Source organism: Botrytis fragariae, assembly GCF_013461495.1.
Source record: "Botrytis fragariae strain BVB16 chromosome Unknown tig00000225, whole genome shotgun sequence".
NCBI lineage: Eukaryota > Fungi > Ascomycota > Leotiomycetes > Helotiales > Sclerotiniaceae > Botrytis > Botrytis fragariae.
In genome coordinates, this window is record NW_023501002.1 from 717,142 (window position 1) to 742,396 (window position 25,255).

General features: G+C 43.1%; 9 protein-coding genes across 9 annotated transcripts; 4 read left to right on the plus strand and 5 right to left on the minus strand.

Annotated features, from left to right (window-relative positions):
* Window positions 1-903: 903 nt before the first annotated feature.
* Bfra_011284 (putative pectate lyase protein) lies at window positions 904-1,772 on the plus strand (the record flags this gene model as incomplete). Its single annotated transcript, XM_037341612.1, has 3 exons — window positions 904-1,108; window positions 1,174-1,478; window positions 1,572-1,772. 3 exons carry the CDS (start codon window positions 904-906, stop codon window positions 1,770-1,772), a joined length of 711 nt encoding a protein of 236 aa, XP_037188424.1.
* A 552-nt stretch (window positions 1,773-2,324) lies between these two features.
* Window positions 2,325-2,998, minus strand: Bfra_011285ca (putative gpi anchored serine-threonine rich protein; the record flags this gene model as incomplete). Its single annotated transcript, XM_037341613.1, has 2 exons — window positions 2,325-2,691; window positions 2,790-2,998. 2 exons carry the CDS (start codon window positions 2,996-2,998, stop codon window positions 2,325-2,327), a joined length of 576 nt encoding a protein of 191 aa, XP_037188425.1.
* Window positions 2,999-4,379: 1,381 nt separating this feature from the next.
* On the minus strand, window positions 4,380-7,470 carry Bfra_011286 (putative hect-domain-containing protein). Its single transcript, XM_037341614.1, has 7 exons — window positions 7,201-7,470; window positions 7,124-7,146; window positions 7,035-7,073; window positions 6,877-6,982; window positions 6,691-6,824; window positions 4,606-6,628; window positions 4,380-4,553 (listed from the first exon to the last, which is right to left on the minus strand). Exons 1-7 carry the CDS (start codon window positions 7,236-7,238, stop codon window positions 4,454-4,456), a joined length of 2,463 nt encoding a protein of 820 aa, XP_037188426.1. The 5' UTR covers window positions 7,239-7,470; the 3' UTR covers window positions 4,380-4,453.
* A 1,021-nt stretch (window positions 7,471-8,491) lies between these two features.
* On the minus strand, window positions 8,492-9,293 carry Bfra_011287 (putative polyadenylate-binding protein 2 protein; the record flags this gene model as incomplete). The annotated part of the gene is made up of 4 exons (XM_037341615.1): window positions 8,492-8,665; window positions 8,720-8,807; window positions 8,915-9,171; window positions 9,228-9,293. The coding sequence occupies 4 exons, from the start codon at window positions 9,291-9,293 to the stop codon at window positions 8,492-8,494; spliced, it is 585 nt and encodes a 194-aa protein (XP_037188427.1).
* Window positions 9,294-10,467: 1,174 nt separating this feature from the next.
* On the plus strand, window positions 10,468-11,477 carry Bfra_011288 (putative ion transport protein; the record flags this gene model as incomplete). Its single annotated transcript, XM_037341616.1, has 3 exons — window positions 10,468-10,862; window positions 11,101-11,147; window positions 11,248-11,477. 3 exons carry the CDS (start codon window positions 10,468-10,470, stop codon window positions 11,475-11,477), a joined length of 672 nt encoding a protein of 223 aa, XP_037188428.1.
* A 1,512-nt stretch (window positions 11,478-12,989) lies between these two features.
* Bfra_011289 (putative alpha glucanase protein) lies at window positions 12,990-15,746 on the plus strand (the record flags this gene model as incomplete). The annotated part of the gene is made up of 11 exons (XM_037341617.1): window positions 12,990-13,067; window positions 13,121-13,310; window positions 13,372-13,615; window positions 13,664-13,769; window positions 13,838-13,905; window positions 13,964-14,052; window positions 14,107-14,457; window positions 14,538-14,860; window positions 14,931-15,085; window positions 15,214-15,607; window positions 15,723-15,746. 11 exons carry the CDS (start codon window positions 12,990-12,992, stop codon window positions 15,744-15,746), a joined length of 2,022 nt encoding a protein of 673 aa, XP_037188429.1.
* A 1,354-nt stretch (window positions 15,747-17,100) lies between these two features.
* Window positions 17,101-19,241, plus strand: Bfra_011290 (putative het-domain-containing protein; the record flags this gene model as incomplete). The annotated part of the gene is made up of 2 exons (XM_037341618.1): window positions 17,101-17,668; window positions 17,725-19,241. The coding sequence occupies 2 exons, from the start codon at window positions 17,101-17,103 to the stop codon at window positions 19,239-19,241; spliced, it is 2,085 nt and encodes a 694-aa protein (XP_037188430.1).
* A 2,417-nt stretch (window positions 19,242-21,658) lies between these two features.
* Bfra_011291 (putative f-box domain-containing protein) lies at window positions 21,659-22,591 on the minus strand (the record flags this gene model as incomplete). The annotated part of the gene is made up of 1 exon (XM_037341619.1): window positions 21,659-22,591. The coding sequence occupies one exon, from the start codon at window positions 22,589-22,591 to the stop codon at window positions 21,659-21,661; it is 933 nt and encodes a 310-aa protein (XP_037188431.1).
* A 1,763-nt stretch (window positions 22,592-24,354) lies between these two features.
* Bfra_011292 (putative dynein light chain protein) lies at window positions 24,355-25,078 on the minus strand (the record flags this gene model as incomplete). Its single annotated transcript, XM_037341620.1, has 4 exons — window positions 24,355-24,720; window positions 24,804-24,878; window positions 24,961-24,999; window positions 25,067-25,078. The coding sequence occupies 4 exons, from the start codon at window positions 25,076-25,078 to the stop codon at window positions 24,355-24,357; spliced, it is 492 nt and encodes a 163-aa protein (XP_037188432.1).
* Window positions 25,079-25,255: the final 177 nt, after the last annotated feature.

Here is a 25,255-nt window from a genome sequence, read left to right on the forward strand (position 1 = left end):
ATATAAAGACAATCACAACGCAGAAATACAATCCGTCCACCAGGTTCATGAGCTTTTCGGGACCAGCTTCCTTGGCGCTTGGCGGCTGCTTGGCGGTTAATTTGCGAAGTTTCTTTTAACCACACCTGTCGCTAGCGAGTCATGTCTTCCTAATTTCACGATACCCCCAACAATGGTTTCATCTGGGTGGATGGATCCACTGCCATGCAACGGTGTAAGCGCCAAGCCGACGTCGGAAAAATAATGAAGCTTCTATAGCCGCCAAGCTTCCAATCACCACGTACCATATGCACATGACGATGTAGCACAGCTCTGGAGAAACCACGGGGCAATGTCTAGGCAAAGATTCCAGGCTCGATTTAATCGCTCCAATTGCTTTCACTTTCAGGTCGGTACTCAGTAGTATCCATCCCGAAAGTGCATGTATATGATACTAGCACAACAAACCCTGGAGGGTTGTTCTGTTACCATGATCATTTTGCTAGCTGTCAACATTATCTTGCTATGATAGCACTCAAAATGATCTCGTGTTATGGATTTGACCAGCTTGGTTAAGAAGCAGGAGGAGTTCTTCCGTTCGTATTCAGAAATTGTTTCCTTGCCTCCTCCACCATTGAAAGAAAACAAGAATTTAGCTGCAGCCTCCCTGGAATATGCCAATCAAAGATTTAGTGTTTCGTTCCAAGAAGAGTATTCACTCTCCGGACTATTTTACGGATCTATACAGATTCATCGGCGCGAAGAAATTTATCCTCGAGTGAGGTGCAGGAACCCCGAATACTCCACAGATTTGTGACTATATAAGAGCCATGATGCCATACTGAGTGACCATCATCTTCATCCTCTGGCAAGCATCAAAGCATCAGATTCATCTACACTCAGCATCGACTCCAATCATTCACTATGGTTGCCACGCTCAAGCTTGCGAGCCTCATGGCTATCCTCCCCTCTGCCCTCGCCTGTCTAGGCTACACCGGAGGCGTTCCCGCAGCAACCTCGACCAAGACTAACAGTAAAGTCATCGAAGTTGCTGCTGGAACCACCTTCGACGGTGGCTGGGCAAGATATGATCGTGGATCCGGTGCTTGCACCGGACAAACTGAAGGAGGTAAGTAACACAACTACTCTAATACATTCAAACCCTCCAAAAATGAGACTAACACTCCTAATCAGGCGATTCTGACGCCGTCTTTCTCCTCCACGCCGGAGCAACCCTCCAAAATGTCATCATCGGCAAAAACCAAGCTGAGGGTGTTCACTGTTCTGGAGCTTGTACTCTCAAATACGTTTGGTTCGAAGACGTATGCGAGGATGCCATTTCCATCAAGAGTGACAAGGCTGGTGATCAATCATGGATTATAGGAGGCGGAGCATATCACGCTAGCGACAAAGTCGTCCAACATAACGGATGTGGTACTGTTAACATCATCAACTTTTACGTTGAGGATTATGGAAAGTTGTACCGAAGTTGCGGAAACGTGAGTTTTTCTTTCTATTTATGATCTTCTCTTTCTTCTCTTACTTATCTCTTCTCGCTTCTTTCACAAATGCATAACTAACCTTCTCATCAGTGTTCATCCCAATGTAAACGCAACGTCTACATTGAGGGCACCACTGCTGTCAACGGCGGTATACTTGCCGGTATCAATTCCAATTACGGAGACACGGCCACGTTGAAGAATGTCTGTTACGATACTGCCCATGCATGCCAAATGTTCATTGGAAACAACAATGGCGACGAGCCCACTAAGGCCGGATACTGCACTGGATAAATTATTTCAGATGAACATTCTGAGTAGTGGAAGTCAGGAGTATTTAGAGGGTGTTGGTCAAAGAATGATGGATGGACTTTTGAGCAATGGTTGAGGGGTGATTTTTGTTGTCGTTGTTGTTTGTTTCCCTGTGGATATTTCTGAGAACCGATTGGGTGTTTGTACATACATTAGAAGGCAGTACTTATCTATACTTCTTCATCTATTCCATCATGCACATATCATGACCACGTAGCATAGTCCTTGCTTTGACGACCCAATAGAATATACAGAACTGTCCTAACCTTAGGAACTCTGTGATTTAAATTCAGAAAAGTCAACTCCATGCTCCGAGTTCATGAAAATGATTAAATTAGTTAACAATACTACTATATACCACTTGGCCTAAAAAATCTTTATCATTCATTCCATCAGCTCATTATTCAATAGATATTAATCAATCAATTATAGCATGTCTCATTCGCAAAATTAACTCATACCCAACATCCCTCACATCAAGTATACTCACCCCTTCATACCCCATTAACCACACAACCCTTTCCCTACTCTCTCTCAACATCTCCTAAAAAAACGCAGCACCCACAGCAGCCATACCCCAAGAACCCCCATCATTCCGTTAACTCCCACAACCCTCTCCCCAGCGCCACTACTCTGGCTACTCGTCGACTCTGCTGCACTTGCCGTGTTACTTGATGAGCTCCCTCCAGTTGTCTGCGCCTTCGCAGTAGTTGTTCCACTTCCACTTCCTGCTCCCGTTGCCGTCGCTGTCGCGTCACTTGCAGTGGAAGTCGTAGACCAATCTTTTGAGATCGCAGAGGATGTAGTAGTTGATGCGTAGGCCAAGGCATCGTTACAATAGGCTTGTTTATTGGCGAGAACCCCTGTGTAGCCTGTATCGTTGGGACATACATTATAGCAACTATTAGATAGATTGATTAGTTAGGGTCCGGGTCAATCACATTGCAAAGAAAGAAGGAAAAAAAGTTGGGGGAGAGAGTGGAAAAGGGGGAAACATACGTCAAGACTGAATTCCAACTCGTGCACAAACAAAGATAATCGGTAGATTGGCACGCCTGGGCAATCGCCGTTGTCGAACTCACACATGCATCGAGAACATTCTGTCCCGCGCAAGAAGCAGAGAAACCAACTGTAGCCGCTACTGTAGTCGTAGCAGCAGCATAGGAAACCAAGGCCGCGAAAGGAAGAGTTGCTTTTGAGAAGTGCATTTTTAAAGTTGAGTTCGAGGTTGTAGGGATAATGAGATGTACGAGTATGAAAGTAAGTGCGAGTATTAGACAGGTACTATATGCGAGAGTAATGTAGTACGCGTTTTTTGTATAACTTCACAATGATCAATTGGTCCAACGTTGTAATATACGCGGTACAGGAAAAAAAGCAGAGAGAAAGAAGAAATTTCACAACAACACGCATACATCCATTATAGATATATAATTCATCTCCTTCCCTTTCACCGTTCAAAAGCCAAACTCCCCCGTGTGACCAACCAAGACATTCCAACCAAAATCAACATACACTCGAAAGCAAAAGAAACTCCCCAGACAACCAATATATCACAATCTTCAGAATGATCTTCAGACTGCTTCCCCATGCTCCCTTTTTAAGCATATCCCGCATTGGTATTGCCCCAAAGTACCTAGCGTTTCATTGGTGCATTTCCAAGAAGAGTCTAGTCTCTGTGTACATAGACGACTTTAGGTTGCATGTTTCAGGGGTCGCCGAGCAACCATGTTGCCCACGTAGTTCAATATGCCATGCATATTTCTACTTCTAACGTACCTCACTACATATGCGAAGTAATCGTTACCGTTGGTCGAATCAATAACACAAATAAACATTCGAAAACTAAATCGAAATTGTTTAGATGCATATATGCATTGCATTAAGCATATTACGGGCTAGAAACCTCTAAGTGAAGAAGCGGCCCGAAGCAGAAGTCCAGAGATCTACATCAATTAGAGACACAAACAACCACTAAAGAATACTAGTTTCGATAACTTTGATTTAATGCTTGTGTCGTGCCCGTTCTACACATCCACCATGTTTATTTTTCAACACTTGCTCTCTGATATGTTTATTCCCCAAGTCTTAACAGCATGCTTCGCATTATATTTTTGATTGCCAGACCTATTGTTTAGACTTGGAGTGCCCTCAACAAAGTACGCTTTTGAAATCTATTGCTCGAAACAAGTGCTCGTGATCAAGATTTGATTGGATTGGTTACTAGTAAGCTGTCATTGTACCTTGTGCCTCTATTCTTTGGGAAATGCGACCTACCATACAAAAGTTTGTACAGGAGGCTACACCCAAGCCCTAAATCTTGCTCAATGTTCTCTTCATATTTGATTGGAAATGGTACATCAAGAAAAACCATCACGGGCAATTCATTGCGGTAACGAATGATCATTCTTTCTAGTGCAATACCCACTAAATACAAGGTCATCAGATACTCTGAGCTGGATTTGTTTTCTTTCGATTAATGTATCAATCGTTACAATGCATTTCCTAACGAGACTTGAGCCATGAGACGGCTATTTATTCCGGATAATAATTCATACCTCCAATCCATTCCAGGTAATATAAAGTTGAGAAACCTGGACCTCCCTCAGCTTGTATAGAAAATAACACCATGCAGAACCAATGAAACCCTTCCAAAACATAAATCACTCCTGTCCGAATCCCATCGTCTCTTCCACTGCCATCGTCAATTTGGTTTGCAACTGCTCAAGGTTCTTGTATGGTGGAAGATCCAGTCGGTTGAAACTAATTCATGCTGTTAGTATGTGCAATATCTAGAATTTCAGAGGTAGCTTACCAGGTGTGAGATTTTGGTAAATTGTTCGGCTCTCCTTGCTTTTCAATTGTGAATCTTCTCGGCCCGTCACTACCTTGAAGATCTTTAAATCCGTTGACGGGAATACGAGAAGTACCAGTGGCAAATTGAAGAAGGCGAGATTTCTGTTCTCCATCCCAGCTGCGGATCGTTTGCCAGAAAAACTTAATGACCTCATCAGATTCTGTGTATCCTCTATAGTCTGTGTGCTTCTTCCAATCGTCAACATCAATTTCCGCAATACCACCAATCAGCAACTCGAGCTCTCTTTCGTCAAAGACATTAACAAGCTCGGCTGGAATAAGCTCATGGAAACCAGTGATGAAAGCTTGGAATTGCTCATCAATTCGTTTTTGAATCCTCCATTTGACCATCAAATCAACATACTCTTTTTTATTCTCATCTGTGACTTCAATATCTCTTCCGCCCGGTTTAAGGTCTTCGACGTTTGTAACACCAAATCTCTCATCTTCTGTCGAGAATGTCTGGTCTAGAACACCTTCAATTGGATTATCCAACATCCATTGAAGACTTCGATGAAAATCAGCATCAACTCCCTCCATATCTTGAAGGGAGACAGCCTTATTAAGCATCATTTTGTACAGGGCACCAATGAAAAATGCATCCAAGAATCGACGATGGAAGATGGCCAAACCAACCACTCTACCAATGAATTTGAAGTAGTTAAGATGTTCTGGGTTAATTCCGGAGTGGGGGTTGATTTGAAGAGTATAGTTGTCGTGAGCAGAGTATTCGAATAAACAATAGAAAGGGTTGAACATTTCATGAGAGAGAAGGAAGAAGAATTCTCTCGACAATCCACCATAATCGAGACCATCTTCTCCATCAAATTTAATCATCAGACGTTTCTTCAAATCAGTGGCAGATTGACGCATAATTTCAGCGTAAGAATCCTCGAAAATATGTGATCTTCGGATCTTAACATGGCATTGACCGGAGAGGATGCGTAAGGCTGGTTGTGAACGAAAGTAGATAAGCTTTCTTCTGAAATCACGCTTGTATTGCGGTACGTTCTGATCCAGCGAAGAGGGCAGTCGAGGGTCATCCCAGGTAGTGGTTTTGGTGTTGTGATCCACAAAGTAAACTCTTGCAGTATTTGTGAGTCTCATTTCCCAGCCACTTGGCAGAGGACCAAGTTGTGAAACTGGTTGTTGTTGAATGGTATTGTTTGCATTTTGACCACCATACATGCGGATATATTGTTGACGCCTAGGGTCTACCCAAGTTGTGGTTCGGGTATTGTGGTCCACGAAATAAGGACGGCCCTCGGGAGTATGTCTCTGTTCCCAGAGTGGTGGAAGTTCTCCGGTTCCTGCGGTAGTGGCTCCAGTAGCCATCATCGTAGTCGCAGCAGCGGTGTTAGCACTACTGCTAGCTTGTTGCTGTGCCAAATTTGGTGAATTGGCACCGGTGCGATCTTCAGGTAGAGTTCTGTTCTGATGTCGTTGACGCTCCACTTGAGTATTAGCATTTCTCTCGTCCTGCCTTGTCTCGGTCGTCCCTGATGCAGATGGTCTATTCCAACTTGTAGATCTTGTGTTGTGGTCGACATAATAGGTTCGTCCCAAGTTATCTTCCCGCCTTTCCCATCCAGCTGGCAATCTACCCTGAGCATCCTCGAATGAGCTCAAACCGTTTCGGTGTCCTGCACCTGCGCTGGCCGTAGGTGCGTTGCTTCCGCCGCTGCCTGCAGCGGGTGCATGTCCGGGGGTTGGTCCATTGGAGAGAGCTCCGTTAGCCATAACGACTCCTTGTGGTTGAGGGGTATGAGAAGCAGGCGAAGAAGCCGAGTTTGAGAAACCAGAAACGGAGCCAGTTGGAGTGTGGATTGAAGGTCGGTTGCTTGACGTTGAATGGCCGTTCGTAGGCGGAGCGAGGCTGCCTCCTCTTGGAGGGGCATCTAGATTTGTGGAAAGACTTATAATAAGTTTTCCATGTACTACAAGATTATCCGTCGATTTTTTCAGATCTCGGGTGAGCATTTCTGTGTGATTAAATATAAGCCCCCAAACGAGAATGGTAACAAAGAGAAATATCACGACTCACGATCTTGGGGCGAAGAAAAGTCGATGACATCTCCAACACGAACATTTATTACTCCTAAGAACCCTTGGTCCTTCTTCTTGAATTTCTTTTGGTCGAATATCTGTACTGCTAATATACTATCTTCGTTCGCACGCCTAAAAGTAAATCAGCCCAGAGTCTTTCCTGTAGAGGATATTCCATATTCACAGGTCGAAGATCTCGTTCCAGTATGGATTTAGAGTCCTTTTGATAACAGCGGTCGTCTTCGTCTGCTCGCCACTCAGTGTCGCAACTGCAAACGGGTCCGGAAATCCTAAGTCACACGATTAAAACGGTTGTCTTCTTGGGGGGATCGGTATCTCTACTAAAAACATCACGCTTGTACAAGCCGTCGGCAGCAATTACTGTTGATGATTAGTATATCGACTGACATTCAATTGCCAAACAAGCCTACTAGTTAATCGCAGGTTGGGCTGCCTATAGGTTTGTCAGTTCTATTCTTCTTCTTGTATGACAGAGTTCCAAACATACGCTGGAAGGCTTGAGTCTATTCTGCTACTGCTAGCCATCGTGAAGGTTCGCCAGAGATGGCGGGATCGTTTCTTAGGGCGTCAATGATAGATAACGGTAGAATAGTATCGCAGAACACTTTTGACGTTCCCTGGGTTTCAAGGTTGGCCGTGGTGGAAGCTTTGCGCTTGTGTCGATTTGGGGCTGTGTTAAGTAGAGCTGCAAAAGCCCCCTTACACCCAAATTATGAATCTGACAGGTTTTTGCGATAATCGTTATCGATTCAAGGATTCGTCATTCATGAAGGAAAGATAATGAAGAGAATATTCATAAAAGGGGGGTTCAATGTATTGATTGAGAAGAGGAATGGAGTTTGGTCAATCAAATCGTCAAGGCGGCACAGAATGCCCCCGCTAATAAGGTTAAGAATTCCTCAGGCAAAAATTGATAATCATCCACCTATTTTTATACTTCACGTCATACCTTTTTAGCCAGACTTCCAGGTTCTCTACCGTCAAATGAAGAGACCCAATATTCATGAATCAAGGACGTTTTTTTTCTTTCTGTCTTCGTGCATATCATGGCAATTTGCTTCTTTTGCACCAAGGATTTTATGAGGGCTGCGAAGATTTATTTGATATGACAGAAATCAGGTCAGATTCTTCCAGGATACGAAATCCTTGAGTACATCGTGTACAAAAAAACAATGTACCCTGGGGCACGTGAGTAAGTAGTGCTTAATGTGATATTTCAAGGTAAGGTAAGGAAAGGAAAGAGCCTCTTTCACATTGGGCAATTTGGGAAAGGAAAAACATGAGATGACAAGTCGATTTGGTAGCAGTATTATTGGGAAGGAATTTAGATCCATGGCAGTCATACTCCTTCGTGCAGACCCTGGACCTCCTGCTCAGCATAAGTACACCTTGGGTTGTGATGAAACCTCTCGTTCTGATTAAGAAGCAGTTGCATATGAGATAATGCACGCGAGCACTATATCACTGCTACTTACCTATTAATCGTCAATTCTGTGCCGTCATATTCTTGGTATACATTCAAATTCTGCTGTACAGATTTATGGTTGAGGACCATTCATTCATGATCAATAAAGTCCAAATGGAGAAATTAAAGAAGACCATATGCTCAAGATAAACGCCGTGGTATTTTCATGAATAAATCGCTTCTCGAACGAATGTTTGATAATTCAAGAAATGAAATTCCCCCAAATTCCCAATTTTAATGCTATCACTTCAGTAGCCCTCCCCATCTTATCATGTGCTAGAGTAAAGAAGACTCATGCAAAAGTTTTCGTGGCTTAATATGGTGTGAAACCTCTGCCACGGTTGCCTCTGTAACCTCCACGGTAACCTCCACGAGGAGAATAACCGCCACCACGTCCACCACCGAAGAAGCCGCCACGACCTCTACCGCCTCCTCGTCCACCACGGCCACGTTGCATTCCGGGGACATTGGTACGCTTGGGGACGACCTGTAATAACAATGAGCTTAAATAGCAGAGAAATGTATGAGAAAGAGTGTTTACCTTGAGGTTGCGACCCTTGAACACGCTCTCATTGAGAACCAAAGCTTGTGCAACAAGACTTGGCTCAACAAACTCTACATACGCATACCTGCATAAACCTAGATTAGCATCCTTCTCTTGCCAGGTAGCGTTTATCACAATGACACTCGACACAATCCGTCGAGGTTTTAGGGAGCCAAATTTCGTAGAACGCACCCCTTGGGATGACCGGTAAACTTGTCAAGCAAGATAGTTACACGGTTAATAGATCCGCAGCTTTGGAAGTGAGCTTGGATATCTTCTGGAGAAGCAGAGTAATCGACGTTTCCGACAAAGATACTGCGACTATCAATATCCTCCTTGTCTTCTCTAAGATCAGTGCTTTGTTGATCGAGAGTTGCCTGCATTTCTCTCAGTTTGGCAGCTTCCTCTTCCATCTCTGCAACACGGCGCTTCATGGCCGAGATCTCTTCCTAAACCGACTGTCAACAATGGTTCTCGATGCAAGGTCTTCCACCTTTGAGTGTACCTCGTCATTATTATCATCCTCGCCAGCCATAACCTGGTCTTGAAGCTTTGGATCGGTGTCCGCCATGATTTGATTGCTTGAGATCGTACTGCCGCACTTGTAGAATGTTGTAAAATATTTTAGTAGATGGATCCTCGAGCAAGGTCGAAGGGAGGATGTTGATGGAAAAGTAGAAGGTTGCGCCTCTGAAAGAAATCTTATTAGCAAGAATTTTAATAACTGTAAACTAATCACTGAAAATTGCGCAATCTTATCACAGAATGGATTTGAAAGTGAATTGATCTGCTAGCATGATCTTGCATTCCATCCGATGATAACTCAAGCTGTTACCAGGCAATTCTCGAATTTTGGAGAGTAAATGTCATTAAGCCATTGAGCTGCTTAAGGAAATGAAAGGACATCATTATACTGATGGCAAAGCTTGAGAATAACTCACCGAAACTTTCAGATGGTCAAAGAATACAGAATGCAAAGGTTGCAAATGAAAAATAAATATATTGAGGTTGAGGTTGAGGTTGGTTGAGGTTATTCACAAATCGTCTAGACTTCCACAAGGCTACCACCACGCATGGCTACAGCCAGCTCTGTTGCTACCCGTCCATCTTTCAAGCGCTTGGATAGGTGAGTCGGCTAATTCGGCTTCTGCACTCGCTCGTGGAATGATCTCTGAGGTTACCGCCGTCTGCCAGGCAGATAAGCAATGCCAAGCCCCAAGCTAGCATTTTGAATGCGCTTGAAGATTGACTTCAGACGGATTCTAGCTACCGGGCAATGCTTTCCTTGATGAAATCAATAAGACCGTTGAAAGCTGTGTCAATGAGAATAAACATACTTTGCTCCACCATCCTTTGCTATTACAGCTGACAATCCCCACTCAATCCAATCTGCAGAAAAGATGGTGTCGGTACAACCGCTGGAGTTTCCTGCTACATATGGATGGATACCTTCCGATAAGAGCTGCGCATACACCGCAATCAGACCTCAGATTCAACACTGTGCAATCACATGTTCCTCCAATTCGAAATTCCAATCCTGAATTGGAGTCACTCTGCCTTTGCAAGTACACCGTAATTTCTCTTGCTTCAACCAGAGTTTTTTTTAACGACAAGTGCTACATTCCGTGAAAAAACTCTCCAGAATTATCAAACATCGAAAGAACGATAGCATTGCCTTTGGAAGCGGAGGGCAATTGATCTTCTATTAAGATTCTAATAAAAAAAGACCGATCAAATCCAACAACATGTCTCGACGCAACTCAGACATTTCCGAACATGCTCCTCTAATCCGCGCCTCCTCTCAACCCATTTCCATTGCCTCTGGACCCTCCTATCACCATGTACCTCACCCTTCTTTTCTTCGGAAGCTCTCAAATAGCTACCGAAGGTCTCAAACTTCCGCAAAGAGCTTCCTATCCTCTCGCGCTCAACACTACACCGTTCTCCTCCTTGTTGCATGCGATTTAATTAGCATTATTTCGGATATAATCATAAATCTCTATCAATGCGACAACGATAAAGAAGGCAAGACGGATCCAATTTGGAATGAAGTGAGAGATGGGTTGGGAATTGCTGGGTTGATATTCAGTTGCTTGTTCATGGTGGAATTGATTGCTAGCATTTGGGCTTTCGGTTTGAGGTGTGTATCTTCAACTAGGTTTTTTGGAAATCGGAGCTTGTTGGCTTTGGAAATCCAACCTCTTTACAAGACTTGGCGTGCCAGTCAACCCGCCGCTGAATTTCTGCCTCACATGTCTTCACGTCTACTTCCGTTCTAATCCTACTTTTTCACGTTGAATTCCACTTCCTCGGATTACATTGTTCCTTTATGACTGTTATTACCTAAACTAACAAGATTCACTCAGCTATTTTCGTAGCAAATTTCATTGCTTCGATGCCACTGTGATTGTTGCGGGATTCGTTGGTATGTACTGTTTGTGTATCTCTTTCTAGCCCATATACATTTCTCTCGCCATTACATTACACCTCTATCCTGTTCCCAAACTAAATCCTTTTCCGTCTAGTTGATGTGCTACTCCATGGTGTCCTTGAAGAAGTCGCCTCACTTGTGATTATCCTCCGTCTTTGGCGTTTCTTCAAGATTGTTGAAGAATTCAGTGTTGGCGCCCAGGAACAGATGGATGGATTGGAAGAACGAATTGAACAGCTTGAGATGGAAAATAGAGAATTGAAAAACAGCTTAGAAAGAGAAAAGATGGTGTCGAGGATTTGGAGAATGGAGAGGGTGGCTTAGAGTCGGATAATTAACGGCCATCTGAATAATAGATTTAACACGCGGTAGACATGAAGATGTCTGCAATTATGGAAGTGTGAGTATATGCCCGAACAGAGCATTCTGTAGATGAAGAAGAGATAACTCGTTTGCTATATATCCAGATCGAGAGCTCACCTCCACAGTCAATTCTATAATTGGCTCAAGGGTTCGAGTCAATGCCAGTTTGTCCCTTCTACAACACCATTATTTTGATCAAAATGTTCAGCCTATGATACTTCGCAACCGTGCAACAAATAGATGAATGATGGAAGGAGAAAAGTGACGATCATCACTTGACTTGAAAGTTTTCAGTCAACAGCTGGACTCATTTACTATGTAAAAATTGACAACAGTATCACCGAGGTAGATATCTTCCCGTAAATCAAAGGTTGACTTCATCCGTACGTCCGAAGGAGATTTCAGCGCGAAGGCAGATGTATGGTGTTACGATATTGTGATATTGAATCTGGCATCCAAAAACAGATGATGCTTGTGCAATTGCATTGAGTCAGACCGAGTTGACAGAGATTGTATCCGGGAGTGTACATGTCCTGCCATGATAGTTTAGGCATTACAACTTCAAATTTGAGGGCCTCCTGTGTGGATTCATGAAACCTGACAGATGTGACTCGGTGTGATCAATTTGGGAACCGAGGCTCATGTAGGCTGTCGCCTTGAGCCCTAGAGCGGGCATTTCTGGGTTTTCAAGAGAAGCCGCAGTTGCAAAAACAATACATCTGGCGACGGTATACTCGAGCGTTGCAACCTTGACAAAAGACCCTTTGGGGCACCGAAAACTCTTTTATCATGATAGTTAGAGAAACGCAGTCATCAGGAACAGGTACCCGGTCTGGCTTAATTCTATCCCCGGAGTTCTGTGTTAGTGTACGGTAGAGCATGCCCAAGGGGTTAAATTACCTCAAGAAAAAAAAAAAAGGTCCGAATTGCTAAAAGATGATGTGCGGTCATTAAACCGCCGGTGTAATATTATTCCAGGTGTGATTGTGTTGTGGCACAGCCCCTTGTCTTCTTCTCGTCTAACGGAAGGCCCCCAGGCCCCCACTTACCCAGGCAGCCTCACTCGTTTAATATATCTTCATCACATCAAATGGTAAGCCATCACTCTTCAAAACCTCAAAGGGGAAGAAATCCAATATTGATAAATAAGGCAACGCGGCGCATTGCACTTGCTCTCAGTTTGATTGCAACAAAGATCAGAATTTCACCATGATATTGATTCTGCCTTGACAGCGACGACGAGGATATTTCATCCGAAATGAGGAGTCCCAGATTGGCAGGAGAAATGCCCATGTTCAAGCGAACTCAGCTTGGTGACTCGATCTCCAAGTATGCTGGATTCTTTATATATATAGGCCGGTTTTCAGTCTCAATGTTTCTCGTCACTCTTCAACTATACTTTGAGAAGCTTCAAATTGCGAAAGCTTTTCTTCTGTATTGACTCGATCATTGCGTTTCAAATCTTACCACATTATGTTGCTTCGTGCAATCTTCACAATCCTACTGGCATCATGTCATGTACATGCCAAAGATGTCTTCGCCCACTTCTTGGTTCGTGCAACTGGCCCTTCTGAAATCTGACTCCTAACTAATGTGCTCCATAGGTTGGGAATGTTGCATCATGGACCACAACAAATTGGATAGCAGATATCCAACTTGCCCAAGAAGCCCATATTGATGCTTTTGCGCTCAATGTAGGATACGGAGATAGCTCGATTCCCAATTCATTGGCGAATGCTTTCCTTGCTGCACAAACTACGGGTTTTAAGTTGTTTATCTCATTCGATTATACAGGTTCGATTCCTCTGACACAAATTTCTATGTTCATGAGTGTACTAAATAGTTGCTTCACTAGGTGGCACTGCTCCTTGGCCAGAAGCCAACGTCATTAGCCTTCTCAATACTTACAAATCAAGCTCTGCTTATTACAACTATCTTGGGAAGCCTTTCGTATCAACCTTTGAAGGTGTTGATAATACTGCCGATTGGACTACAATCAAAGCACAAACCGGCTGCTTCCTAGTGCCAAACTGGTCTTCATTGGGAGCACAAGCGGCAGTTGCCCGTGGAACTGCAGATGGGTTGTTCAGTTGGAATGCGTACGTTCACACCTTTGGTAATATCGACTTATTACTAACTTTGAGTAGATGGCCTTGGGGTAATGAGGATATGAATGCATATACTGATGCTTCTTACTTTGTGTCCTTAAACCAAACAGGTGTCCCTATGCCATACATGATGCCTGTTTCACCTGTCAGTATTCTGATTATAATCACAATCAATAACGAGATTTTTCATTCACTGACCTCGGTGTTCTCTAGTGGTTCTACACAAACTTGCCAAATTACGACAAGAATTGGTTGTGGCGAGGGGATGATTTATGGTTCGAGTAAGATATCTCGCTACACTATCAGCCCTGTTCAATAGCTAATACAACTTTCAACTAGCCGCTGGCAAGAAATTTTGTCCATTGACCCTCAACCAGAGTGGGTACAAATCATCACATGGAATGATTATGGAGAATCTCATTACATCGGTATGTTTTATTCATGATCCCCCAAAGTTCCAATCCCCTAATTCACAATCTCAGGACCTCTTCACGAAGAAGAATATGCTTCTGTCTTTGACTCCATACATGGCAATGGTCCTTACAATTACGCCGATAGTATGACTCATGACGCATGGAGACAAACCCTACCCTTTGTGATTGATACATACAAAAGTGGTATTGCTACCGTTAAGCAAGAAGTCGTCACAGCTTGGTATCGACTTACTTCAAAAGACAACAGTGCATGTAGTGATGGCGACACGACGGGGAATACTGCCAACCAGCTTCAGATTGAATTTTACCCTACAGATGTTGTCCAAGATAAGATATTCTACTCAGCGGTGCTTGCTGAGGCTGGAACTGTAACCGTCACTGTTGGCGGTGTTGATCTGGGTAAGTTTCAATAGCCTCTAAAGGATAATATCCCCGCAGCATCAAGGACAAAAGACTAATTCGGACCCATTTCTCAATAGGCGCAACTTGGACAGACACCCCCTCCGACGCCGTCGGAATATACCACGGAAGCGTAGCCTACGGTTCTCACACCGGAAATGTAATTGTCACAGTGCACACCCCATCCAGCGGTTCAATAATCTTCCAAGGAAATCCCATCGCTAGCGACTGTTCGACCTGGGATGGTTACACAAACTATAACGCATACACGGGTTTCCAAACCGGTAGTGCTGTAACCGCTACTCCTGCACTTAATATATCAGAACAAGTCTGTATTGCAGGATTTGGAGTGAACAATTTTGCAGGCCTTTGTTCTTTTGCTTGCGGATTGGGTTATTGTCCGGTATGTACCATGAGGAATCTCTCATAGCTTTGGCGAGAAAGGTTAGGAATGTTGCTGATTGAGATGATAGTATACCGCATGCACATGCACGAATTATGGACCACAACCGACTCGTCCAACTGCAGCAAATACACCGGGCTATGGTACGATTGGGTATCCTGCGCAAGGATTAACTTCGGAGTATCAAGGTCTTTGCTCTTTCAATTGTTTCTTTGGGTATTGTCCGTAAGTGTAGCGCTCTTCTATCATTTCTTCATATCATCCTGGCATAAAACTCTGTCATTGCATTCCGTTCCCCCCTTAAGCCTTCTGACAACCCAGCCGTCCAAAAATTCCACTAACAAACCCTCCAGACCCGGCGCTTGCGGCACCACAAACTACGGCATAGCTCCCGAAACCGTCTCCCCCTTTCTCCCTCCCGCCTGCGTTGGCGGAACTGGTGTCGACAACCTAGGCGGATTATGCGGATATGCATGTCCCTACGGATACTGTCCAATCCACAGCTGCACATGCACAGCCCAAGGTGTGCTTAATCCACCCCTACCTGTTATTGATGGAGCTGGGACTGCGGGGCCGGGCTTGGATGATGAGTTGTACGATGGTCTGTGTAATTTCGCTTGTAGTAGGGGATATTGTCCGGGTGGCGCTTGTGAGTATGTTACGGCGAGTAATGGGTTGTTGAGGAATGCGACGGGGATTGTGAATGGAGGGGTTAGGAATGCGACGGTGGTTTCTAATAGTACGGTTGTGAGTCGTAGGAGATAATCTTGGCGGAGGAGATGAATCATGAGGGGGGTTCAAGAGTTGGATGTCAAGGTCACTGGTACTGGGACTCGGGAGCTGAAGTAGAATATTATGCTAGGAATTTGGAACAGTAGGAGATTAAATTTGGGAAGGGCTCGGTTGATAACATATAAAGATTGGGATTTGGATGTTGGGAAGGTTAACTTATTATTTGAAGTAACTACCGCGGAGTTTGTACTTGTTTGATTTCTAGTTTTATGTCTACCCGAATGAATCAGTATTTGAACTATGAAATTGAAAATTTGTTCAATATGTACGCCCTGATTTAAGCTGTTGGTTTATGTTGTATGAGCTCAGTTTGGGGGCTGAGCATATACATATGTTACTTATTAGATTAAGAGGTGCGAGGAATTGACTAGGTAATATACCTATGTACTCCACACTATCTTAATGACATCAGCATAGAGTAGTACGCGCTTAGAGCCTTAGCATCTTTACATCTTTCGTTAGGTCAAGTAGCGTATCATTATTGAGTAGAAAGATATTGATACAGTAGTGAGAGAATATTTCTGCAAGACCAATTCTCTTTTGTTTCCGATAGTCAGTTGAGTGTTTTATTGCTGTGTGGTTGTGTAGTCTTTAGAAGATCTTTCTATTCTTTGAAAGCGACGAGTTGAAATTTAACATTGGCTATCTGGGGAATTGAAGCAAATGGGTTTTTCTTTGTGTCTCATGGTATTGTGCTGGTTTAAATCTATTGAGCCCCCTCTCCTCGCTTGACAGGGGCTTTATGGACTAATCAGATGGCTTGAATCACTGGATTTTGAGCAATTTACGTCTTTCTATTTTGCAATCAAATAATGAAATCGTATTATTTTGATATCGAAATTCGGACTAATGATTTATTAGCTAAATTTATATTACTTGCTTTTTTTTTCGGATCATAAAAAGTCAAACACATGTCGTTAAATATCTCTTCAAAGATATGGGATTTGAAATGGTGCTTATTGTAAGATTACGTATGCGGAGGCTTGCATTGTTATGACTATCGTATTAAACTATGGAATCAAGAGAAGATATATCTCTTGTCGACTAATGCTGAGCTAGTGTACATGAGCCCAGTGAATCCATTCAACAGTATTGAAATAGTCATATCAATTGATTAGGCTTTATTATTCAAGGTACATTGTATAGACCACTCATAAAACGGATAGGATCTTTGATGGATGGCACAGGGCGGATCATTTTACAGTTTACCTATGAGTACAGATTATTCTTGCACAGCCTAAATTATAAGTTACACTGCATTCGGTTGAGAGTTCAACGAAAGTTCAACCGTATAGTCAGATGTGCTAGCATGTTTGTAAGATAAGCCCGAGGCTTACGGGACCTAGCTAAGGAGCCTCGTCGCGGCGGAGGTGATCTTATGCTCTATATATCCTTTTCTTTGAAGAAATAATAAAATAAAAGCTTTTTTTCCTGTTGAACAATAAAAGATGGAGAATTTGGAGCCTCACAGGCATACGCGACTTCAATCTCCTCGATTGATCCGTATCCTTAAGCTTCTCCCTTCAATAAAGCAAAATGCTCCAATTAAGTGTCGTCTTACAGAACTTAACATCGATAAATATGTATCTCACGGCTATAAAACTCCAGGACCTTATGAAGCTCTCTCGTACGTTTGGGGCTCGAGAAGTGGTTCAATACTCATCGATTGTAACGGCAAGTCTCTTCTCGTGACAGAAAACTGTCACACTGCTCTAGTCCGTCTACGACGTCGGTTATGGAGACGAACTCTCTGGATTGATTCTATTTGTATCGACCAGGAGGAAAGTAAACCATCGGAAGAAGAGCGTGTTGTACAAATACAACTCATGGGTGAGGTTTATCGCATAGCCCGTTGTGTCATAGTTTGGCTGGGACAATGCTCAGTCTCGACGAGGAAAACTTTGATGATACTACAGGCAGCCGCAATATTGAAACTGTCTGGTGAGAGAATACCAGATTTTTTTTTGGAAACATGGAGAGAAGATATTTTAAGGAAACTCGTCGACCAACTACGAGGTAATAGTCATTCGAATCTCATGTATCTTGGTGGACTTTAAGTAATCGTTGAATAGATAATACAACATTCTATCAGAGCTGGATTGAATTGCAGAATAATTCATGGTTTTCTCGCTGTTGGACCATTCAAGAAGTGGCCTTTTCTAGAAAATGCGTTGTCAACTGGGGATCATCCTCTATTCGGTGGAAACTCTTGCCTATTGGTGTATATGATATTGAATCTCGAATAGTTTCACTATCTGGCATCAATAGCGGTTTTTTCCCGGCTATTGATGTTCGGGAAGAATTGAGACGGTTCATAAATTCACAAGGTGCCGAATCATCTCCTATGATGAGACGAGTCCAATTTTCACAAGATAACTCATCCCATTCAACTTTTCAATTGATCGAACTGCAAAATTCTTTCCCAGGATCTTTCGATATGGAAATGAGTCTCCTATCATCGGCATTAGAGCATGATGCAACAGTCCCCCATGACAAAATATATTCCATATACCCATTACTTCGATTTTGGAATCCGGATCTCCCCCGAGTCAATTACGATCAACCCTTCGAAATGTTATGCGAGGAATTGACTAGATGTTGGTTTCACTCAAAACAAAATCTTAACATCATTCTTCTAGCTGCTCGACTGCCTAGTAAAGAATCACGTCTGCCGTCTTGGGTACCGGATTGGGGAAACCGACAGTCAGCGCTTGACTATAGACTGACTATTCATAAAAATGGGGTTGGAAACTCTCGGGGGCAATCTCACCCGCTTAGCCGTGCCTCAAATGGGTCTTCGCTAAATGAATCCCCTAAAACAATAACCGGAGAACTTCATCTACATGGTCTGAGTGTGGGTCTCATTTCGCGTGTGCTTGTTTGCAATACTCCTAATAATTTATCTTCAAAACAATCAGTACCTGAGAATTTTAGGGTCTTTAGAACTTGGTGTTGTGCTGTCAACGATTCATCTATCTACTCTACACGCAAGGAATTACAGCACTCATTGGGTGCTACAATCTTTACCTATAGTTCTAATGTTTATTGGAAAGATTCAGGACTCGGGGTGGTACTTAGGCTTCTATATGACTTGATGCTTTATCCGGATTGTCAGCTGTTAAATTCAGCACAGGCTAAAAAAGCTTATGAACTTTTTCTGGAGGTGGAAGCTGGAGATGAAACTTATTTTAAGGCTCTTGGTGAGCTGGCCACTTCCTTGGGCACCTCTTTGATTGACAATCAGAGTCCCGACTTGGATGACTTATTTTTTGGTATTTATAAACAATCTCCTACTAAGACTCGCGTTTTCGAACGCATCAAATTAGCAGTTTCAACACTCTCAACTAGACTCACCGAACTACAGAATCACTCTCTCTTGTTTCTTGACAGCTGCTACGGTTCAGCTGCCTACACAGCACAACAAGACGACGAAGTTTATTTACTGAAAGGACTAGACGTACCAGTCGTCTTAAGACCTGCTGGTGAGAATTACTCATTTATTGGTCCTTGTTCGTACATATATGGAGTTACGGAAGGTCAAAGGTGGCCGGAAGATGAATCTGAGCTGCGGGATATTGTTCTTGTTTAGGCTTGTTTAGGATATAACATTGGATTTGAAGATATGATTTCTACCAGTTTAAGATATGGTTTGGTACTGCATGATCTGTTTTCGAGCACGCGTCTTGGGATTGTTGTTTATTTGTATTGCGTGTGCGTTAATATTGAAGTAATCTATTTTTTTTGGTTTGTTCCCATACATGGCATTCTCTTTCTGTAGAGCACTATCACGGTTTCTCCAGACATAACACCTCTTTTCACTAGTATCTCTACAATTTCACTAACCGAGAAGAACGTATTTCCCTTTTTACGACATCATTCCAGTGGGCGACGGAGGATTTGTATTTCTTCAAATGCCTCAATTCATACTCGCTTATTGTATTCTTCCAGAATAAGATAATGAGAACATTCTCTACCACTGTTAGCTTCTCTGAGCTCTTCATCGACTCATCCCCGTGATTGAGCCATCTGCCCCTAGCTCAATGAACTCCTTTCATTTTCCTCCAGGTGCGAGATTCTCTTTTCACGTACCACGAAGATCACAGACCTGCATGCTTCATCTAATACCCTTTGTAAAGAGTGCAGATATTCTGCATACCTAGTGAACAACGGAAATGTATCCATACCTACATACAGTGGTTTCGCAACAGAAACACAATATCATTTCGGTTCCCCTATATTTGCTTCTACTTTTGAGTTCGAGCAGCTCAAGAATAATGACTAATATGATTTATGACACTATATCTAACCCAGTCATGCTCAGTACCATCAAAGACACACAGCTTATATATCCAAATAACAAGAGCAACGTGAATCTGAATCTGACACATCAATCAACATACACTCGATATCACAACCTTCAAATCGAGAAACAGAAGTTCGCTCTTTAACCCCCTAGGCAAACACCAACCAAATTCACCAAGAAGAACTAAACTACACCCACCACATCATCTGCCAACTTCTCAAAATCTCAAAATCTCATCCCATCACTCTACACCGTCTAAATCTTCACCAAAACCATACAGTAATCACCCATCTTACGACCTCCACTCACTACCTACCATCAAGTATCTACACACCCACACACCTATACCTCAAACCAAACCGAACCGATGACTCGAACAGAACTCATACATGTGCAAAGAATAGAAGTAACCTCGTCAATTCGATCATGGCGTATCACTACATTTCTGAAATTTTCAATCCTGAAATGTCTATTTATCCATCTGCATCTATCTATCTGCACACACATACACAATCAATAATACCAACTCCCAAGCAATCAACTTAGTTAACTAACCTCACTTAACTAACTGACCAGCTAACCGACTTAGATCCTCGGAATTGCCATCCAAATCTTCTATCCAAATCCCCATTCGAATCTCCATCCAAATCTTCATCCAAATCCCATTAAATATCAAACCAACCCAATAATTAATCATACCATAATATACTATTTATCCACATCCTAAAATCCACTATCTACCTATGTAATTACCTATCTCTACAACAATACCAATACTATATTATGATATCCATTTTAATAGATAAGAAAGATTTGATTGATTTATCTAGTTATCAATCTATCTACCTACCTACCTACCTACCTATTAATATAATCACCATATCCGTCTTCACTTGTATAACTATGTTAAATGTACTCGAGTGATGAATCTAGCTAGCTAGCTACTGTCTGTAGCGGAAAATACTAAAGAATACCCATCCACACTTCACTCCTTCGCTCCTTCGCTCACGTGGTGAGAATTTCCTAGATCTCACATCGCATTATTTCATGTCACATAACTTCACACATAAAAATTCATCCATCCCTCCATCCCTCCATCCCTCCATCCCTCCATCCCTCCATCCATCCATCCCACACCTCAACCAAAATACCCACGCAACCCAAGAAACCTCACCCCATCACATCAAAGAAACACACACACAAAAGCACAATCATCTCAAATCTCAAACTTCTCAAAAACTCTCGAGTAAAATTCATTCATGCATGGTATCTACGATCTACGATCTAGCATAGCAATCTATTTCCAACATCCATTCATCATACCCATCCATATGTAACCAATCAACCAACCAACCAACCAATTCAGAAGAAGCAAAGATAGCAAAGATAGCCCGCCAGCCGCCCGTCCACCCACCCGCATGTTCTCTCTATATCTACCCATGCAAACAATGCAAACAATGCATGCAATCATCATCAATAAGTCGGGTATCGCGTGTAAATCTAGATATCGATCGAGAATATGTACCCATCCATCTCTGTCTCCAAACGCTCAAATATGGACATCCTTCCGCGTTCTACTTCTTAATTTCTCTCGTTATTCCGGAGAATGCTGTCTGTTCTGTACGGAATGTCGCCGTTTCCCAACTAGCCGACCCAAACTCGCAACCCCATCCGCAGCGAAGACTTTTCACAAATACCTGTGACTAAACCCCCACCGCAGCCCTCGCCTCCCTAATAATCCTCTCCAAATTCTCCCCTCCATCCTCCACCCTCACCGTCGTCGTGCGTTCAGGGTGTTTTCCGCATCTCCGCGGTTTGCTCGGTTTACCCCTCCAACAACCATCTACACCTTCTCTTCCCTTTCCTCCGAAATTTCCCTTCATCCCACAATATTCTCTCTGCAAGGGTCCCGTCTCCATGAATTCTCGAATGTGCATCCAGAGTTCGCAGCGACCTTTGCCGCAATGCGTACACATATTCTCGGTGGATTTCGTGAATGCGTATTCGAGGTTATTGGGCCCGACGCGGCGGGTGTTGAGAGGGAGAGCGGTGCCGTGGATGGCGCGGTAGATGAGATATGTATGGCGGGAAGTGAGAGCGAGACATGTGGCATCGATGGGGTCTAGATGGGAAAAGATTTCCAACTTGAGTTCGTTTGGTAGGGTGGGGAGAGTAATTTTCTCGTCTTCTTCGTCGACGGCTTCTTCGTCTTGTTCCTGCATTTCCAGAGCTTGAGAGAGAGATTGAGATGCTTGGAGAAGATGTGAAGGCATAGACATGGGTACGAGACTTAATCTTCTTGTGATTTCCGGACTGGGAACGATGGATAATCGACGAGTCATCTCGGGAGTGACTTCAAATTTCCAGTCACTTTCTTCCTCTGTATCTCCATCCACATCTCCATCCTCAAAATCTGAAGATGCTCCAGAAGAATTCTCAGTATCGGTATTAGGAAGACTCTCCAGATCTGCAGTCTGTGAAGCCGGGGAATCTAAACCTAGACCAGGAACAGATGAAGAAGTAGCCGTAGTAAATGGAGAAGAGGTCATGAGATCTCTCAACATGGATTCGAGACCCGTTTCAGAGAATTCAGGGTCCGAGCTTGTGGTTCCCCTTGGAGATGTGTGGGGAGACATGGTGAATTTTCTCGTGGGAAAGATGGGGTAATATGATGTGGTGAATTTGATGGACAGTATGATCTAGAAATGATGTGTGGTTTTTGCTACACAGGTTTGTTTGATGAGGCTTCAATCTCGTCAAGATGTATATGTAACTTGATTGAAGAGGATCGATGATTCAAAAAGCGGTGTTGTCTAGTATTTGAGTCAGTGAAGAATCCGGTTTGTTCAAAGATTGACTCACTCTTCCTCCTAAATATCACTCCAGGGGCGACAATATCGTCGATTCCTCTTTCGTATGTAGATATCTCGTGATTCTTAACTCTCGTGATTGCTATTTTATATTGAAACTTTAAACTCGTGGTAATTTCCACAAAGTAAACTCTTTCTTGAATATACAGTCGTCCGTGGCACGATTCGTCGGGTGGTCCAATCTACACCACAAGTATATCCTCCTTTCGCATGTAAAATTTCTCGCTTGAAATCCGTTTCGTCGTTTCGTCGTTTCGTCGTTCAATCGTCTAGTCGTCTTATCGTCAATGGTTTAATGGTATGTATACAATGAAGTTCAAGTTATCAAAAAAACCACCCCCAAAAACCAGACATGACCTAACTATTTAGTATCCGCCCACCCCGGAGTCTCCCACGCACCATTTTAGCCCGGAGCCCTCCTCCCGTGTCTCTAACCAGGACCCAACATCTGATTAACCACTAAGGACCCTTCTTGCGGTGAAAAATCGGAGCTCCCATTTGCCTTCCAACCTTTTCTTCACCCAAGCCGACCCACTATTGATCTCACTAAAAGCGGATTGAAACCTCGATAGCGTAATTGATCCGAGGCTTTGAAAGGGGAATCGTGGGATATTTGAATGAGATCCGTGACTCGGAAGTACATGACTCGATGATGAGGTAATCTCAGTGTTTCGATTCTGATCAGAATACTTGAGTAAGGGGTTACGAAGAACCTTGAAACAGTGATGTCAAATTCGCGTCTATTTTTGTATGTTATCTGCTGGCGATGAGGTAACAAAATTTTATATACTATCCGGGTAGATAGAAGTAGATCATGTAAGGCAATGCACCTCCGATAATGTAAGGCAAAGAGGATTCACCGACACTTTTCCGAGCTAATGATATGATACCATCCTTTCGGGATAGTATCGTACATATTGACGGTGCGGGTGCTTCCAGTCTGCCACCCAAAGTTATTTTGGAAACAGGATTAAAGATCACACCACCATAGCTCAGAGAAGTGCCAAAAGAGTTACTTTCTTATCTTGTCGTCATGTAGACCAATCAACAAAATCACTTCATACATCATGACGAGTAAGAGCACATCAGGCAATTTACCAGCCGATTCGATACTCACATCCAATACCACCTCAACATAACATGATCAAATGCTAAAAGGGAGAAGTGAAATGGATGAAATGGTACAATTGGATCGCATAAGCCGCCAAAGATCATCGAATTTACATCATATCAATCAACCTTATCTCCTGCCAGGATTTCTTCCACTGACAACAAACGGTCGATCGAATCTCGTCACCTCAACTGCGACTGGGGCGCAAAGAGTGCAAATCATATACCCCATACCCCAAGCTCTCAATGTATATCCCCCATTCTTCCCCACACAAAGTCTGCAACCGTCCCTCTATCATCTACTTTCGATATATTGTCCTTCACCATTATATCCACCAAACGAATCAATCGTATTCATCAATCCCTTCTTTCCTCTAATCTCCACCTCCACCTCCATCCCCATCTCATAATCTCCTACCCTACAACGCAATCCAAATAACACTGATAACCACATCCAGACCCTTATTCTCACCACCCTCATACTTAAAACTCCACATGCCATCCGTCTTCTCATTCCAATAAGCTCCCGTCGCACTGTGCATTCCCCTCCTTCCTACGTGAGGTTTACCATCTGTGCTCTTTGCATCTCCTTGTGCATCGCTTGTTGTTACTTTCGCATCGTCTGTTGTGTCTTCTGTGGTTGTTGGAGGTGATGCTTTGGATTTGTTGAGTGAAGAGGTAGGTACTAGATGTTGAATGATGGTGGAATTGACTGCGTATTTGAAAGATGGGGAACCGCCAGTTGAGGGTGTAGATTCGGAGATGAGAGATTTAAGAATCGAGTTCTGTGGGAGAAAGTGGTTAGAGAGTTACTTATTGTGCTCTGGCGGCTTTGTTGTCTTTGTAGGAGGAAGGGTTGTATACATACAATGATGGTAGTATTCCAAGATTCAGTCTTGCTGTGTTCATAGAACTCTGCACTTCCAAGTGCATTCTGACAGGCCTATGGTATGATTCTCAGTATGCCATCCAGTAAACAAACATCACCAACAAAATATATGTTGGTAGGTATTTGATAAACTCACATCACTTGCGATTTGTCTCAATCGTGTGTACGAAATTGGCTAGATGATACAATCAGTTAAATCTTCTTTCACCCCCCTCCCAATTCAATCTCGGATAGAAACTTACAGGAGTGGCCATATTTGCTGTGTCTTTTGTATATGATATGATGTAATAGTATAATAGTTTGTTACTCAAACGGTCTTGCGTTGAGAATCTCCAATGTTAATGTTGTTGAATCTTTCCCTGTGTTTTATTATGATTGCGAGGCTTAAGCTTTGATTTCCCTACCAGGCACGCCAGGGCAACATAACACAA

Bases quoted from the DNA above. Each gene is read 5' to 3' on its own strand.
- Bfra_011286 (XM_037341614.1), bottom strand. From the start codon at position 7,238: ATGGCTAGCAGTAGCAGAATAGACTCAAGCCTTCCAGC. The intron at 7,074-7,123 runs GTAGGCTTGTTT...AATCATCAACAG, and splicing joins GCCCAACCTGCGATTAACTA to TAATTGCTGCCGACGGCTTG. The intron at 6,983-7,034 runs GTAGAGATACCG...CGTGTGACTTAG, and splicing joins GTACAAGCGTGATGTTTTTA to GATTTCCGGACCCGTTTGCA.